The sequence below is a fragment of the Piliocolobus tephrosceles genome, chromosome 11 (genome assembly GCF_002776525.5).
Source record: "Piliocolobus tephrosceles isolate RC106 chromosome 11, ASM277652v3, whole genome shotgun sequence".
Lineage (NCBI taxonomy): Eukaryota > Metazoa > Chordata > Mammalia > Primates > Cercopithecidae > Piliocolobus > Piliocolobus tephrosceles.
In genome coordinates, this window is record NC_045444.1 from 86517914 (window position 1) to 86534852 (window position 16939).

At 38.6% G+C, this 16939-nt stretch overlaps 1 protein-coding gene across 5 annotated transcripts in view; it reads left to right on the forward strand.

Moving 5' to 3' along the window:
* The window catches only part of SPATS2L (spermatogenesis associated serine rich 2 like), a 176729-nt gene that overhangs the window by 79143 nt on the left and 80647 nt on the right, over nt 1-16939 (forward strand). For all 5 annotated transcript variants that reach the window (XM_023218305.1, XM_023218323.1, XM_026454498.2 and 2 more), the window contains exon 3: nt 7692-7752. In XM_023218305.1, coding sequence (XP_023074073.1) covers nt 7714-7752 — 39 coding nt within the window. In that variant the 5' untranslated portion in view covers nt 7692-7713. The remainder of the gene's footprint in view (nt 1-7691; nt 7753-16939) is intronic.

The following is a 16939-nucleotide window of genomic DNA, read 5'->3' on the forward strand; positions in this document are numbered from 1 at the left end:
GTACCACCACACCCAGCTAATTTTTTGTTTTTTTGTTTTTGAGATGGAGTCTTGCTCTGTCGCCCAGGCTGGAGTGCAGTGGCCAGATCTCAGCTCACTGCAACCTCTGCCTCCCGGGTTCACGCCATTCTCCCGCCTCAGCCTCCTGAGTAGCTGGGACCACAGGCGCCCGCCACCTCGCCCGGCTAATTTTTTGTATTTTTAGTAGAGACGGGGTTTCGCCGTGTTAGCCAGGATGGTCTCGATCTCCTGACCTCGTGATCCGCCTGTCTCGGCCTCCCAAAGTGCTGGGATTACAGGCTTGAGCCACTGCGCCTGGCCTAATTTTTTGTATTTTAAGTAGAGATGGGGTTTCACCATCTTGGCCAGGCGGGTCTCGAACTCCTGACCTCAAGTGATCCGCCCGCCTCGGCTTCCCAAAGTGCTGGGATTACAGGAGTGAGCCACCGCGCCTGGCAAATATGGGGATAATCTTAATTTCTATTTGTAGAGTTGTGATGGTAAAATGAAAAAAATGTATGTCAAGGCACTTAGCAGAGTGTCTGGTACGTTGTAAGTTCTCCAGAACTGTGCTAATTATTATTAATAATGTATTTGTGAAAAGATTATTCCTTAACAACATAATTTGGAGGAAACTCATCTTCTCCTTATCTCTCTAGGCTTCCATGAGAATCTGTTTGTTGTGTGTAATATTTGGCATTAAGGAAAAGGCTCTTTCTTTATGTTCCAGGATGGAGACACTAGTGGTTCTCACGGTTTTGCTAGTGCGTGGCTTGTTAAGCACTGATTGCTGTGCTGCCCCTGCCCTCCAGAGCTTCTCTTTCTGTCTGGTGAGGAGCAGAGTATTTGCATCTTTAACAAGTTCCCAGGTGAAGCTGCTGCTACTCATCTGGGAACCACACTTTAAGAACCTCTGCTCTGGGACAGTACTTTCCAATAGAAATATAACGTAAGCCATACATGCAGTCGTACATTTTCTAGCAGTCACATTGAAAAAGTGAAAAGAAGTGGATGAAATTAATTTTAATATTGTATTTTATTTAATCCAATCTATCAAATACTACCATTTCAACATATAATCAATATAAAAAGTATTAATGAGACAGCTTATATTCCTTTTTTAGTACTCAGTCTTTGAAATTCGGCCTCTATTAAACCCTTCCAACACATTTCACTTTAGACTAGCCACATTCAAATCTGGCTTTGCATGAAAATGACCTGGGAGTTGCTGTTTTTCATCACAACTTCCCCACACCAACTGACCTTGGGGCCCAGAAATCTCACTTTTTCAGAGCTCCCTGGTTAAGTCTTTTGATTAGCCGGAAACTCAACTCGATCCAATCTCTACCAACTTGGTCATTTTCCCTCTCTAAGCCATATGTCATGACATTTGGCATTTACCCACTCCAGCTTACATTATGATAATTTATGAAATACCCTATTAATGGCCGCAAATATGCAGTATGATTTTTATGTTTTTATAAATCATGGGAAATTTTGCATTAATAACCTTGAAAATTTTGTTAAAATCATTACTTAACATGTTTTCTTATATATTTCCTATGGTTTCTTAAATCCAGTTCAAGGAAAGTGATGTAATACCCGAGAACATCAAAGTAAACCTAAGAGAATTAATGGGTTTCAGAGAAACAAAAATGAAACTTTATTACTGCCTATACAATCAAACAGGAGGGAGAAAGGAGACAAGCAAGTCAGAAAGCGATTTGATAGCTCAGTACATTGATAGAACTTTGCATGTTTTATGTGATTGCATTAGAAACATAAATATGTATTTTTAAAACTTTACAGACTGTCATACATATTAAACTTTGTTGAATTGTATCAGTTGGAAATACTGAGACAAACATATTTACCAGAATTTCTATTGTTTGGGTTTATTTTTCATAAAAAATGTTTATCTTTGTTCTAAGCTAATAGATTTTCTGGCTACTGTTAATGCATGTTGTGTAAGATTTTTGCTTAGTGATCAGTTCAATATACTTTTGTGTTTGAAGTGGTTGGTGGTAACCGTATTTGTGGTTCATAAATTTTATCCTAGAAAAGTATATACAGATGATGTATTAAAATGGTGAAAATCTTTTCTTTATGACTAATACGTTTCCCTAATAAGTTTTAACAATTTCCTTGATCCCTATTTTTCTTTAAGACATACATAAAAATTAGATGATTGTATCTATATATGTTGTAATGGTATTCCTGAAATCTAAATTGCAATTTTAGAGAAAAAAGTTTTAAAAAATGTCTAAGTTGTTGAAATGTTGCACCAATATCAGGACTTTTATTTCTGAGTATCTTAATTTTGTGTTGATTCATTGGTATGTACAAAAACATGTATCCATGGACTTGAATAGCCCTCAGTAATTGGTCTGTTCCAATAACAATTTCAAATGATAATAACAAGGAGAAACCAGGTTCTTCTCAAGAAGTCAAAGATCCCTGTACCTTTCTTATAGATTTGAAAGCTCTTGTGGTCGATGCATGTTAAGGTGTGAGTATTTGGTCATGTTTGGCAGTGATACACTACCAAGCATGATGCCCAAGATGTTAGGGAGAAGGTCTGTTGTCCCCAGACACCTGTTACTCACTGTAGGTCCTAAAACTCACAGCATTAGAGGCTTCTCGGGCTTACCTAGATGTCTGCACCTTGGAGGACTGAGGCTTCACGTTGCTAAACTCTGGGCCTGTCATGTGAAATGAGGTGAAAATATATTGAAAAGTTCCTTGACTACTTTAAACAATTAAGATTCAGATGAAATTGAGCTGACTCGGCAGATAGAGTTCATAGCAGAAAAGAGAATCTCAAAATAGGGACACAGCCCAGTTTCATTTTCATAGCAGGGAGGGTCAGCTCAGTAAAGGTAATGAGCACATGATGTTATGCAGGGGCAAGGTGGGCTTCCGGACATTCTGGAGGGACTAGTGCCAATGGGAGGGTGCAGACACTCAACAAGGACCTTCAGGGCACACTGAGAATAACCTTGTCTGTCCCACGGTTTCCCTAGTGTTTGTCCTTAGCAGTAGAACCCAACTTGACTATCTGGTCACTTAAACTTATAATTCTTTAAGGCAAACCAAATTTATGGTCTGTTTAGATTAAAACCTTTTAACTAGTTTCCCATTGCCTCTTTTTATGCACCAGCTGGCAGAAAGCTGTGATATTAGAAACAGTAAGATTTTATTTTACTGTGATGTGGAGAGGGTATTGGAACCCACCTGGAAGGTAGAGCCTGTAGAAGCAGCCTTCCACATGGGAAAAATAATTGAGAGTAAAATGGACAAGGAATGGGTCCCTATAATTATTTTTATCTTATCTTCCCATCTGAAAAACTTAAAATAGCCCCATTCTACGCTCACGGCCAGCATTTTCCTTCCACAAAAAAATAAAATTATGATTTGAATAAAATTGTAATTAATCTTACTAACATCAGTCCCAAAGAAGAGTCTTCCTTGAGTTAGACTTTGAGGTCAAAGAGAAAAAGAATTGCCAAGGAGGTTGTGAGTGTGTGTACGTGTATGTTTTCTTATGAATATAGCTTACCATCCATTGTCACCATGTCTTCAGATCTCATGAATTTTCTGTCTTCAATGGAATTGCTCCCTGATTCCCCTGCGGATTATAACATTTCAGCTTTAGAAAATGCTGCATATCCAAACCCTAGACATCAACGCCCAAATGCAAAACAAAGCAAAAGCTTCTATTAAATTTCACATATCTGTAATGACAAAATTAGATGTGTCCAGAAGAATCAGCTGATCTGGTCTATTGAAAGGCATCGTGGCTCACAGATTCATTCTTAATGGCACCAAATTCAGCTGTCACCATTCAGTTCTTCATAGTTCTTAGGTATACCTCTCTCTCTCCTCTCCCCCTTACCCCCCATATACACATTCATATACTATCACACACTGAAAAATTCATATATATACAGTGTATGTTTACATAATACTAAAACTTTCATTTGAATAAGAAAGTCAGCCATCCGGAATTCTTCCAATATAATGATTGCAGACCATCTTGCAGGCTTGTAATGACCAACGAAAGGCTTCACTTTCCATCCATGGCTTGTAAACAAAAGCACCTAATTATTTGTTCTTGTACTTCACACATCATTCATGTTCACTATTAGAAATAATCAGAAAAGAATCCTTTATTTACAAGTGAGTAACTTTCAGGGTCAGGAATAAGTGAAAATAAAATTCAAGTGTTATTTGCCAACTATTAGGTTGGTACAAAAGTATTTGTGGCCTTAGCCATTACTTTCTTTCTTTTTTTTTTTTTTTCATACTATAGTTTTTATTATGGACAAAAACCCAAATACGTAAAGGAAATAGGAAGTGTTCAGATATCACAAAATAACTTCTTTTTTTGTTTGTTTGTTTGCTTCTTTGTTTTCTTTTTCTTTTTTATTACACTTTAAGTTCTAGGGTACACGTGCACAACGTGCAGGTTTGTTACATATGTATGCATGTGTCATGTTGGTGTGCTGCACCCATTAACTCGTCATTTACATTAGGTATATCTCCTAATGCTATCCCTCTCCGCTCTGCCCACCCCACAACAGGCCCCAGTGTGTGATGTTCCCCTTCCTGTGTCCAAGTGTTCTCATTGTTCAATTCCCACCTATGAGTGAGAACATGCGGTGTTTGGTTTTGTTCTTGTGATAGTTTGCTGAGAGTGATGGTTTCCAGCTGCATCCATGTCCCTACAAAGGACATGAACTCATCCTTTTTTATGGCTGCATAGTATTCCATGGTGTATATGTACCACATTTTCTTAATCCAGTCTGTCATTGACAGACATTTGGGTTGGTTCCAAGTCTTTGCTATTGTGAATAGTGCCGCAGTAAACATACGTGTGCATGTGTCTTTATAGCAGCATGATTTATAATCCTTTGGGTATATACCCAGTAATAGGATGGCTGGGTCAAATGGTATTTCTAGTTCTAGATCCCTGAGGAATTGCCACACTGTCTTCCACAATGGTTGAACTAGTTTACACTCCCACCAACAGTGTCAAAGTGTTCCTCTTTCTCCACATCCTCTCCAGCACCTGTTGTTTCCTGACTTTTTAATGATGGCCATTCTAACTGGTGTGAAATGATATCTCATTGTGGTTTTGATTTGCATTTTTCTGATGGCTAGTGGTGATGAGCATTTTTTCATGTATCTGTTGGCTGTATAAATATTTTCTTTTGAGAAGTGTCTGTTCATATCCTTTGCCCACTTTTTGATAGGGTCGTTTGTTTTTTTCTTGTAAATTTGTCTGAGTTCTTTGTAGGTTCTGTATATTAGCCCTTTGTCACATGAGTAGATTGCAAAAATTTTCTCCCATTCTGTAGGTTGTCTGCTCACTCTGATGGTAGTTTCTTTTGCTGTGCAGAAGCTCTTTAGTTTAATTAGATCCCATTTGTCAATTTTGGCTTTTGTTGCCATTGTTTGTTGTGTTTTAGACATGAAGACCTTGCCTATGCCTATGTCCTTAATGGTATTGCCTAGGTTTTCTTCTAGGGTTTTTATGGTTTTAGGTCTCACATTTAAGTCTCTCTTCCATCTTGAATTAATTTTTGTATAAGGTTTAAGGAAGGGATCCAGTTTCAGCTCTCTACTTATGGCTAGCCAGTTTTCCCAGCACCATTTATTAAATAGGGAATCCTTTCCCCATTTCTTGTTTTTGTCAGGTTTGTCAAAGATCAGATGGTTGTAGATGTGTGGTATTATTTCTGAGGGCCCTGTTCTGTTCTATTGGTCTGTATCTCTGTTTTTGTACCAGTACCATGCTGTTTTGGTTACTGTAGCCTTGTAGTATAGTTCGATGCTAGGTAGCGTGATGCCTCTAGTTTTGTTCTTTTGGCTTAGGACTGTCTTGGTGATGCATTAGCCATTACTTTCAATGACAAAAATCACAATTACTTTTGCACCAACTGATTCTCCTATATGCCAAGTCAAGGGATATAGAACTTACCGATAGACTGGGCACTTTTATGGAGCATTTGGGAAAGTGCTGCTTTACTGGAAGCAAGTATGCAGGGTCTCTCCTGCTAGCATGTCCAAATGCTGTGTCAGTGGCAGTATTATTTAGAAACTTATAAAAATAAAATCTTACTGTTTCTAATATTTGATAATTTGTCTCTCTGGATTCCTAGTTGAGAATAATTTGAGTAGTAATAGAGTTAACATTGCATATTACCAAGCTTTCATCCTAAAATCAACAAAAGATAATGGATCTGAATTTATGCTCTATTTAAGATGTAGGTGTAAAATAAAATAGTGGGGAGGAATCAGAGAATTTTTGCAAGTTATTCCTAGCATGTGTCTACTCTGGAGGTGGGGACACTCTTTATAACAAAAGCAAAAGAATATAAGAAAGTGTTTCAGTGGTTCTTGATTGACAAAAACCATTCAACATGCAAATAGGTGTATATGTTGATATCTTGGCCGGACTGGCTGCTAATTTCTGAACCAATCTGTTTGTGCATTTAAGTCATTTATTCTCTATTTCAAAAAGATTGAATCCGTTAAAGTCTTAAGATCTGTCTTCCATTATAATGGTGAAAGATTTTGACCAGATAAGGGAAAAGAAAACACAACAGCTTGATTTTGGGAACACAGATCTTCTCAGAGGGGGCCACTTTACAAAGGAGGTTGGACACCAAAGGCAGAAAACCTGAAGATTTTGAAGAAACAGAAGGATTATGGGCAGTTTTAAGGGTCCATTTGAAAATGGAGATTAAGAAATTATGGACAATAAAAATTATGGTGAAGATACATATGTATTGATCTGGAATGTTGCTCATGATGTGTCAGTAAGTGAAAAAACAAATTTAAAACTGTTATATTCTGTTGGAGAGTAAGGCAGGAGAGGTGGCAGCTTTAGATATAGTGGTCAGTGAAGCCCTCTTGGAAGAGGTGATACTCGAGCTAAGATGAAGACTGCAGAGGACAGGTGCAGTGGCTCACACCTATAACTGCGATCACGCCACTGCATTCCAGTCTGACAACAGGTAGGTTTTCCTTTAGATTTGTTTTGAGACAAGCTCAAAAAAAAGATTTTGAGGCCGGCCCCCAAAAAAAGACTACAGGAAAGGAACAACCCTGCAAAAATCTGAAATTAGAGCATTCCAGATAGAGAGAAAAGTTGGGGGAAAAAAAGACAAGAAAAGAAGTTGGGGAGTGGATTCTTATGTTTAAACCTGCAGTAGTTTCCTCCTGTTTCTTCCTGCAGTGCTTGGTATTGTTATGTACCTATAGGAGAGATATATTCAATAAATGTTTGTTAGATTACCTAGGAGCCGATAAAAGCTTTGAGACAGTGAGGACTGTGATGACAATACTTAGTTAAAATAGGTACAATTTCCCTTCTCTCTATTTTTGACCACCTTTCTTCTACATAATAGGAAGAAACACAATTTAGATAAATTCCCATCTGTCTTTGTCATTTTTCATGTCAATACAGTATGAATAAAAGATTTTACTTCGTCTTCTAGAGTTATTGTAACATGCTTTTAGAACATATCTAAGTCAGATGCCTAGCTTGAAAGTATTTTTACATTCTAAAATGATATTTATGATTATGACTGAATGAAGTTGTTTACTATGTCAGAAGAGAGTAAAAAAATAACACATTGAGAAATCAATTTTAAAACTTAATCTTTTTTCTTTCTTTATTATAGGGCCTATTCCACTAGAAGCAAGATGGCTGAACTCAATACTCATGTGAATGTCAAGGAAAAGGTAAGATCAAGTTATATGTTGGCTCACAGAAACTCCAAACTGGGTAATACAGTCCCTAGCTGGTAAAAACTCAGTTACAATGGAGAAAGGGAAAATAGTTTTGGGGGATATGTAGTAAGTTTGCCACACCAGTGAACTGTTGAGCAGAAAGAATCATAAGTAATGTTTACTGAAAGCATGTTAAGCATATGACGCTCATTTTTTCATTTACTCTTGACCATAACCCCATAAAGAAGATACTGTTATTATTTCCATTTTACAGAGGTGGAAGTGGAGAAACAGAGAAGTTAAGTAATTTGGCTAAGTTCACGTAGCTGGTAAACAGCAGAACTGGGATTTGAACCCAGGCAGTGTGCGGTTCCACAGTTCATACTCTTCACCCCCACGCTGGGTTACATCTAAGAGCAAGGATATTATATTATCTCTTCAGAAAGGGACTCAGAGAGACATCCAGTGTTAACACCTGGTGGTCATGCTGGGCAGCCTTTGACATTTCTTTCAACGCTGAGAGTTCATGACTCTGAAAATCCCCACTTCTCATGATTTGTTGGAGACTGATTCCACTTCAGAGCTCTTTCCAAGTCTATGCTGCGTCCTCCACTGAGGGTCAGAATCCCTCACCTGCCACATATGCTGCCTTGCACTGTTAGCTCTTAAGGATCATAAACTGTAGACCATGAAGATAAATTTGTCCAACCCATTTGTCTGACACCATAGGAACTGAGGCCCTAGCACTGGTTTGCCAGTGGTTTGACAGGCATGTGGGAGAGCCTAGACAGGAGCCCAAGCCACCACAGTGCTGGTGCACCTTCCACAGCGTCACCCCACAGCCTTCTCTGGACTGTAAACCATGTGAGGGCAGGGGTTTGTTTTTCATCTCTTTGTATCCTCACCATACCAAAAATACAGAGTGAAGGATGAGAGAAGTGACATTTGTGAAGCTCTTACTATTTTTTCTTTCACTTAGCAATGGGGTAATAGACCCAAACACCACTCTGGATGCCAGGGGTATGGCGCTGAACATGTGGATGAAGTTCCTGCTGCCATGGAGCTCATATTTTAGGGCAGGGAAGCAGAGAATAAACACAAGAATATCTAAATGAACACAATTGTTTCAGGCAGTGATAACGACTGTGGAGAAAACAGCAGGGCAGTGTGATGAAGGGGGAGGCAAGGGGAGGTGGCTGCTCTGTGTGGGGTGGTCAGGGAAGCCCTTTGGAGGAGGTGACATTTGATTGAGATAAAGATGGGGAAAGAAACAACCATACAAAGATCTGAGGACAGAGAATTCCGGACAGAGAGAAAAGCAAAGCAGATGCCTAAGGTGGATTAAGTTGAATGTGTTTGACGAGCCAAGTGGTCAGTGTGGTCCAAGTGTGGCAGACAAAGGTGATTGATGATGGGAGATGAAGTCAAAGAATACCGCTTAGAATGCCGGCTCTCTGTCCAGGTCCGTGGATCTCCAAGGGATCGTGGTTACAATCCATGGGTCCATGAATGTAGATGAGAACAAATACATTTTTATCTTCACTAATATCTAAATGAAATTTACTAGTTCCTCCAGTCATGAATGTAGGCAAAGGAAAAAAAAAAACAGAGTAGGGCTGGGTGTGGTGGCTCACACCTGTAATCCCAGCACTTTGGGAGGCTGAGGCGGTTGGATCACCTGAAGTTGGGAGTTCAAGACAGCCTGACCAACCTGGAGAAACGCAGTCTCTACTAAAAATACAAAATTATCTGGGTGTGGTGCCAGGCACATGTAATCCCAGCTACTCAGGAGGCTGAGGCAGGGGAATCACTTATACCCTGGAGGCGGAGGTTGCGGTGAGCCAAGATCGCGCCACTGCACTCCAGACTGGGTAACAGAGCAAGACTTCGTCTCAAAAAACAAACAAATAAACAAAAAACCCACAGTAGAGCAGCAGTGCCTGTGACTTTCACAGTTAAAAATCACAGACATTTTCATATTCAATTACATTTGTTGCAGATATCCTGAAATGTTGTTTGTTCATCACTACTTCAAACTTACTGTAGTTATAGAACCCTGTTACTATATGATGTTATTTGATGTGTTAATAGAGAAGTACATATATTACTGTAGCATGTTTGTTTTTATGAATATTCTAAGTATATTTCAATATAAGTAGTTGCCTTTGTAATCACATGCAGTTTATTTCATGAATTTTAAAATGTTGTTTTGAGAAAGACCCCAAAGTCTTCACCAGACTGCCAAAGGAGGTCCATGTCCTGAAAGGTTTGGAACCTTGATACTGCCATGTAGGGCATTATTCAGAGAGCAGAAAGAAACTGCTGGAAGGTTTTAAGCTGGAGTATGACTTGATCTCACATCTTCTAAAAATCTCACCTGGCTCCATCAGTGACTGTGCTACATATTTTATAAATCTTCATATTAAATAACCTTTCTGTTTGATGAGGACACTGAGGCTTGAGGTCAGACTTGTCTTGGTCAAAGTCAAACTCTCAAGAAATGTGGAGGAACAAGGATTCAAACTTAGCTGTGTCTGGTTCTAAAGCCTGTACCCTTTCCACATATTACTGCTTCTCAGGGTTTTCCATCAAAATGCCCCCAAGACACAGAAGGACTGATGTGTTACCCCAAGTCTCTGGGCACATGGTCAAAACTAACTTCTGACAACATACAATTTCCTTGGAGTATTATTACGTGTTGTCTTAAAAATTGATGCAAAATTTTTATCCATTGTATTTAATAATATATTCCACACATTATTTCAGTATAAAATCATTGTAACTTTGTGATACTTATTATGAAATATATATACCATTCCTAAAATCCTTGGTATCTTCAAAATGATAAATGTCTTTTTGTATGCTAATGAGCTGATCTTTGGCTGAGGGCTCTTGGATATCGTCCAATGGGGGCTGGTTGCCCAGGGAACCAACCAGGTGATTAGAGGGTTGGAATTTTCCCTCCACCAAACTGGCAGGAGGGGAGAGGAGCTGAAGGTTAAGTTGATCACTGGTGGCCAATGATGTAAGCAGTCATGCCTATGTAACGAAGCCTCCATAAAAACCCAAAAGGGCTGAGCTAAATACTTGGAGGTTTGGCATGGTGAACCCAGAGAGAGGGCATGTTAGCTTTGAACCCCTTCCCACATACCTTGCCCTGTGCATCTCTTCTATCTCGTGTTCATCAGTAACCTTAATAATATCCTTTGTAATAAACCAGTAAATGTGTTCCCTAAGTTCTGTGAGCCACTCTAGCAAATTATAGACAGTCCCTGATTTATGGTGGTTTGACTTAAGATATTTTGATTTTATGATTCCAAAAGCCATAGGTACTCAGTACACTCCTGATATTTTTTACTTTTTTTCCCCCCAAAATATTTTTGTTCTGTGATTGGTTGAATCCACAGATATGGAGCCTGTGAACATGGAGGGCTCTGAAGTGGGGGGTGGTCTTGTGGAACTGAGCTCTCAATCTGTGGAATCTGATGCTGTCTCCAGGTAGACAGTGTCAGAATTAACACTGGGAGAACTAAGTGGGAGAACACCCAGCTGATGTCTGCTGAAGAATCCACTGCTGAAGGATTGTTTGGTGGAGAGAAGTCCCCCATACATATGGGTTACCAGAGGTCCCCAGAAGCATTCTGCATTGTGAGAGTATAGTAGGAGAAGCTGAGTTTGTTTTTTCCTATATCTTTACAAACTTATTGGCCATTGAGTAAAAAATAGCAGCAAGATGTCCCTTTTATATCATGGCTTCTTCATATAATGTCTGAACTTACAGTCATATATTCAAGTGAGAATATGTAATCCCCAATTTGAGAAGCTGGGTTGGGCGCCATGATGCTGACCAAGGATCAGCAGCCCCTTTGCTAATATCTGCTGAGATAGAACAGCTCCTAGAGTTGGACCATGGAAAGGAAAAGCACTTTAAAGAATCAGACTCATAGCAATTGATCCCTGCAAAGCATGGCTGGTGGACAGACCAATATGGTAGGCTCAGCAGCCAACATTAGAGTGTTAGAGTGTCTTATTCAAAACAGAGGTGGCATCGTGCCAATGAGGGAAAATAGGCTGATGTGTCAGCGCACAGATCATGGAGGTTCAGTGTGAATGCTCCATGCATAGGCTTACGAGCCACAGTCATTCCACTCCTCATGAGCAGTGTCAGATGTCCACGTGACAGTTAACAGTAGTGTTTTCCCACTGCATTTCCATAACTTATCAAAGTGTTGGCACTATTTTGAAAGAGGGTGATGAAAATGGAAGTAGTGCTTCTGTAACTTATTTAGTGAATTCCATCTTCCCATGTCAAAAGGTTAATCGATTTCTCAACTCAGTAAAATAAACCATAATAAACAACTGAAAATTCTGATCATTTATAATTTTACATTGATTTATTTTAGTATACTTACTGTCTTTAGTTATTAGCTTTCATGGCCTTTTTATGATTAGTTTGTTTCTCAGTCTGTCACACAGAGCAATGACATTTTAATTATGAAAATTAAGAATAATAACAACTGTTATGTCTTAGAGTACAAGATTGTAGAGATCAGATAAAACATCTATGTAGTGCCGTTGATGCAGTGTCTAGTCAAGCACTGTGAGAAATTAATTACTTCATAAGAAGTGTTGGAATCAAATGAGTTCATCAGTTGTCTCTAGTGGGTCCTCTATTGGATGAATTCGAGTAGGTGCTTTGGTGAGGAAATGATTCCTGCCTTCATGCAGCTTTTAGTCCAAAGGAGCAGGTAGCTAATAATTTCAGGATTAATATTGAAGACAACTGAAACTTAAAATTGACAATCTTTTAACTGTTTCATTTTAAAATATCTCTATCTTGTTGAATTATAGCGATAAGGAATTAAATTGAAAATATGGTTGCAATCAGAGTCTGGTCTCTTGAGCATTACATACATCCCCTGCATGAGTGGACCCCATCCACCTTTTATACCTTTATCCACTGCCACATCTCCATGCATCTCTCAGTCGCCACCCTGACCTTAAATATGTCTGCCTCCTTTGCAAAGGCTGTTTCCTCTGTCTGGGATGTCCTCCTTAGGGACTCAACTCTCTCCTTTCTCCTGCCCTGCCTGAATGATTCACCCTTCTTCTGTCATTCACCTTGTACTTCTGTGGGGTTCTCTGCATTCTCCACTGCAGCTGTTATTCCAGGGAGTGTAATTGTCGGCTGTGGCTCCGTCTCACCATGTGAGACTGTGTGCTTCTTGGAGGCGGTGAATGGTTCTTACTATTACTTATTCTTGGGTTTGATACATAGTTGACCCCCCAGATACAGTTAGATAAATGAATGAATAATGAATGAATGAACACGCCTGCTTGAATTGTTAAGTTCTTTAGAGACTTCATTTCCCATTTATGATGTTTTGCAAAATCTCAAGTCTTCTTGAAAAATGAAATGTAGGTTAATGGAAATGTCATCTCATTTTAGTACTCTTTTTGCTGTTAAATAAAGCATGTTTTAAATTTCTTCTTAAAAACAGAAACTTGGGTTACTTATGTTGACTACCTGTGGTTCTTCAGAAAAGTTGTATGTTTACGTAATCATACAGGTGGTCTCAGGTAGGCTTCACAATACCAAATGAGGTCCTTTGGTAAGTAACCGGTCATATCCCGCTGCACGAAATAAAAAAGTAAAGAGAGAAAAAAATTCCCCAAGTGTCATTTTGTGAAGGTGAGGTATCAGAACAAAATCTTTGGGCTAATCTGATCTTATATATAGGTTTTATATATATAAGGTTTATATATGTAGGGCTTATTCATTTTTAATAGCTTCTTTTTCAAATAATGTATTTTTACAGAAATTGAACACTAGAAATTTATAGATAATTTCAGTGTAGGACTTAATAGTCACCATTAGATTATTTCTGTGTAAAATATGTGGGTACCAAGGTAAATTAGATTTACAAATGTTCAAATGTAATTTTAATTGAATAAGAAAGGATTATTAGAACTAGTATAGACAAAATAGAAATTTTAATCAGATATTTTTAATGCATTCTCATAAATCAGTTTAAATAGAATACAATTCAGCAGTAAAACTTGATGATGGAAAGTAAAGAAGTTCCTTGTGAATGGGGTTAATAATTGCAAAGTGTCCAATTATGCACTGATAACTAATTCCAATGAGTGGTCCCTAAGCCACACTGGAAGACGCAGTACACTTGGGAGGTGACATCCAACAAGGTAAGGCTGTGGAAAGAGTGTGGAGTTTGGAGACAGAAGTCAGAGATTATTAGTTGAGCATCCTGAAATAAGCCACTTAACTTTTCTGGGCCTCAATTTCCTAATCTGTAAATTGGACATGATAATAAAATCTGCCTCACAAAGTCTTCAAGTACAATAATAAATGTAGAGCTGCTTTATGAGCTCTTAACAATATAAACTAGAAAGCATCTGGGGGAGCTTATCTGTTTATTTCACAATTAGAAAATGGAAAAGGAGCTCTAGTTAATTAACATTTTTGTTTGAGGCCAGGCACGGTGGCTCACACCTGCACTTTGGGAGGCCGAGGCAGGCGGATCACCTGAGGTCAGGAGATCGAGACTAGCCTGGCCAACATGGCAAAACCCTGTCTCTACTAAAAATACAAAAATTAGCTGGGCGTAGTGGCGGGCACCTGTAATCCCAATTCCTCAGGAGGCTGAGGCAGGAGAATCACTTGAACCCAGGGGGCAAGGTTACAGTGAGCCGAGAGCATGCCACTTCACTTCAGCCTGGGTGACAGAGTGACACTCAGTCTTAAAAAAAAAAAAAAAAAGTTTGAAACTCAAAATATAAATTCCCATAGAACCAAGATTAGAAAGAAAAAGTAAAAAGACCAAATAAGAAAAAGAACATAAAAGTGGACTTGACTTTTTCAAACTTTTATAGCTATTGCTGAGCCTACAAAAAGTAAGCGAGACTAGACAATATGATGATATGGAAATGGGGAACAGCTCAGACTATAATGCCATTGCTGAGCTGCACCACTCACTGGCAATAGCTTTTAGAGCTGTTATAGAGTTAAATTGGTTTATAAACAATAATTATATAGAATCATTAAAATAAAAAAGGAGGAATAGGAAAAAGGAGAAAAGTCTCTTGTCCAGAGAGGTGACATATTCAATATTTCTGCAGATAATGGAGATAGAAAGTGTTCATGTCTGTGTGTCCTGGTGTCTGTCCCCAACAGATGAGCAGATTTTTAATTATTTTTGAATCAATATATACTATTTTATTATTTTTTTCTTGTAACTCTCTTGATTTGCATTTTACAAAGTAGTGAAGTATAGTTCAAATCTTTATATGGGGTGGAGTGTGGTCAGAAAAATCCAAGCATTTGATACAGAAGAAACCCATCGTTATGCACCTTTTAAACATTAACTCCATTTAATAGATAACTCGCTTCATGGGATTTGAGACAAGTTTTAATGCTAAGTAGTTGTTTTGAAAGTGCAAACCATGCAAGCTTTTGGGAAAATTTTGCAGGAGTGTTGAAGTCAATTTAGTCCAACCCTTGTATTCAAACAAGAACACAAGCCACACAGCTTTCAGATTTCACCATGGAACAGGTTCTTGTCATCATTTTCTCATAGGAAAGGGTCATTAAATTTCCCGTTCACAGAAAGGAGAAACATTGACAATAGTTGTTGCCTAATGCTTACGTACAGAACTGCTGTTACTGTTGCTTGGCAACTAGAAGAGATTAGACAAGGAGTCTAAAGGAACTGGATGAATAAATGGAAATGTCAGCATCAGTTTCAGGGGATAAGAAGAAATTTACTATTGTAGGATTAGCATCGCATTGCTTTTTCCAGGCTACATGATTGGAATTCACAGTGTTTCTCTCCTGCTTCTCCTGCCTCCCCACCCCCACTCCTTCCAGTCTTTCCTGGTAGCCCCTGTGCACTGCGGCTGAGAGGTATATATAAGATAGATGATTAATGCTAAAGAATACAAGAGCATGTCAAAAATGAAACCCTTTGGCAGCAGGAAACAGTAACTCTGTTCACAATCCCTTGGGATTTATAGGTACTTTACCAACATTCTAGTTATTTCTCTCCATGATCCTTTGTATTAAATTATTCAGTTTTTACAGAGAAGAAAATGACAATGTTGGAATGTTGTAACAATAGTTCCTTCTCTCCTAACCTTGCACACTGGAAATCTGTTCAGATAGATTAGACAGACAGGTAGACAGACAGATAGATGCATAGACTCAGACCTTAAAATTGTTATTGCTTGTATTATTATTAAAACCACATTTTCCCTGTAAGTCATTGCTCCTTAACTTGATTATAAGCTCCTGATGGACTTTTGATTTATTTGTGTACCTAATAGCTCCTATAATAATAATATCATAGACTTTGTGCCCCCCAAATATTGGCTAATTAATCAATGTTAACTAATTTAGCCACTATTGTCTAATGGTAATTCTCAATTTATGGGGAGGAAGAAGGAAGTGGGACATACTTCCTGGGTCTAGGGCAAGTATTAAAATGTCAGTGGGGGAAAAAATAGGTATAATTAGAAAAAAAAAACCCCACATACTCGTTTTCTTTTGAGTCCTCCAAGAGACAGATGCCAAGATAAGATGGGATTAGAAGAGATGGCGAAGAGGGTAGGCAGCCAGAGCAGGCAGGGAAAGGCTGTAGACTTTCATACAAATCTGATAGCTTGAAAGAAGAGAAAGAAAGGAAAATCGAGCAGAGAACGTCTCAAACTTACAATGCAGTATTGAATTTTGGCAAGCCGATGAGGAGTGTTTAGGCCAACGTTGCCCACTGGAGGAATGTTCAGAAATGAGCTTTCACTAGTCCCCAGCCTCCTCAGCTGTTAACTAGCAGCCTCCTGGGGGCAGTGTGGCTGGGGTGTAAATGCACTGGGGGACCCAGAGGAGTGGCAGAGGCTGTCAGTCAACTGTATTGATTTCTGTAGCTGCCACAATGTCTCAGAGTGTAACACTATATATATATATATAATATATATGTGTATAATACAAATATATATATATTTTAAAAGGAAATTGGAATACCTATTTTGGAATTCAATTACAGGAGAAAAGCTTGACATTTTTATGTTTATTGAAAAGAATAAAAGTTTGAGAACCATCATTCTAAAGTAATTAGTAAATTAAAATGCAAATTCTAGAATTTCCCATCCTTTAGCAAACCAAGTCTACTGCCACTAGTATGGGGAG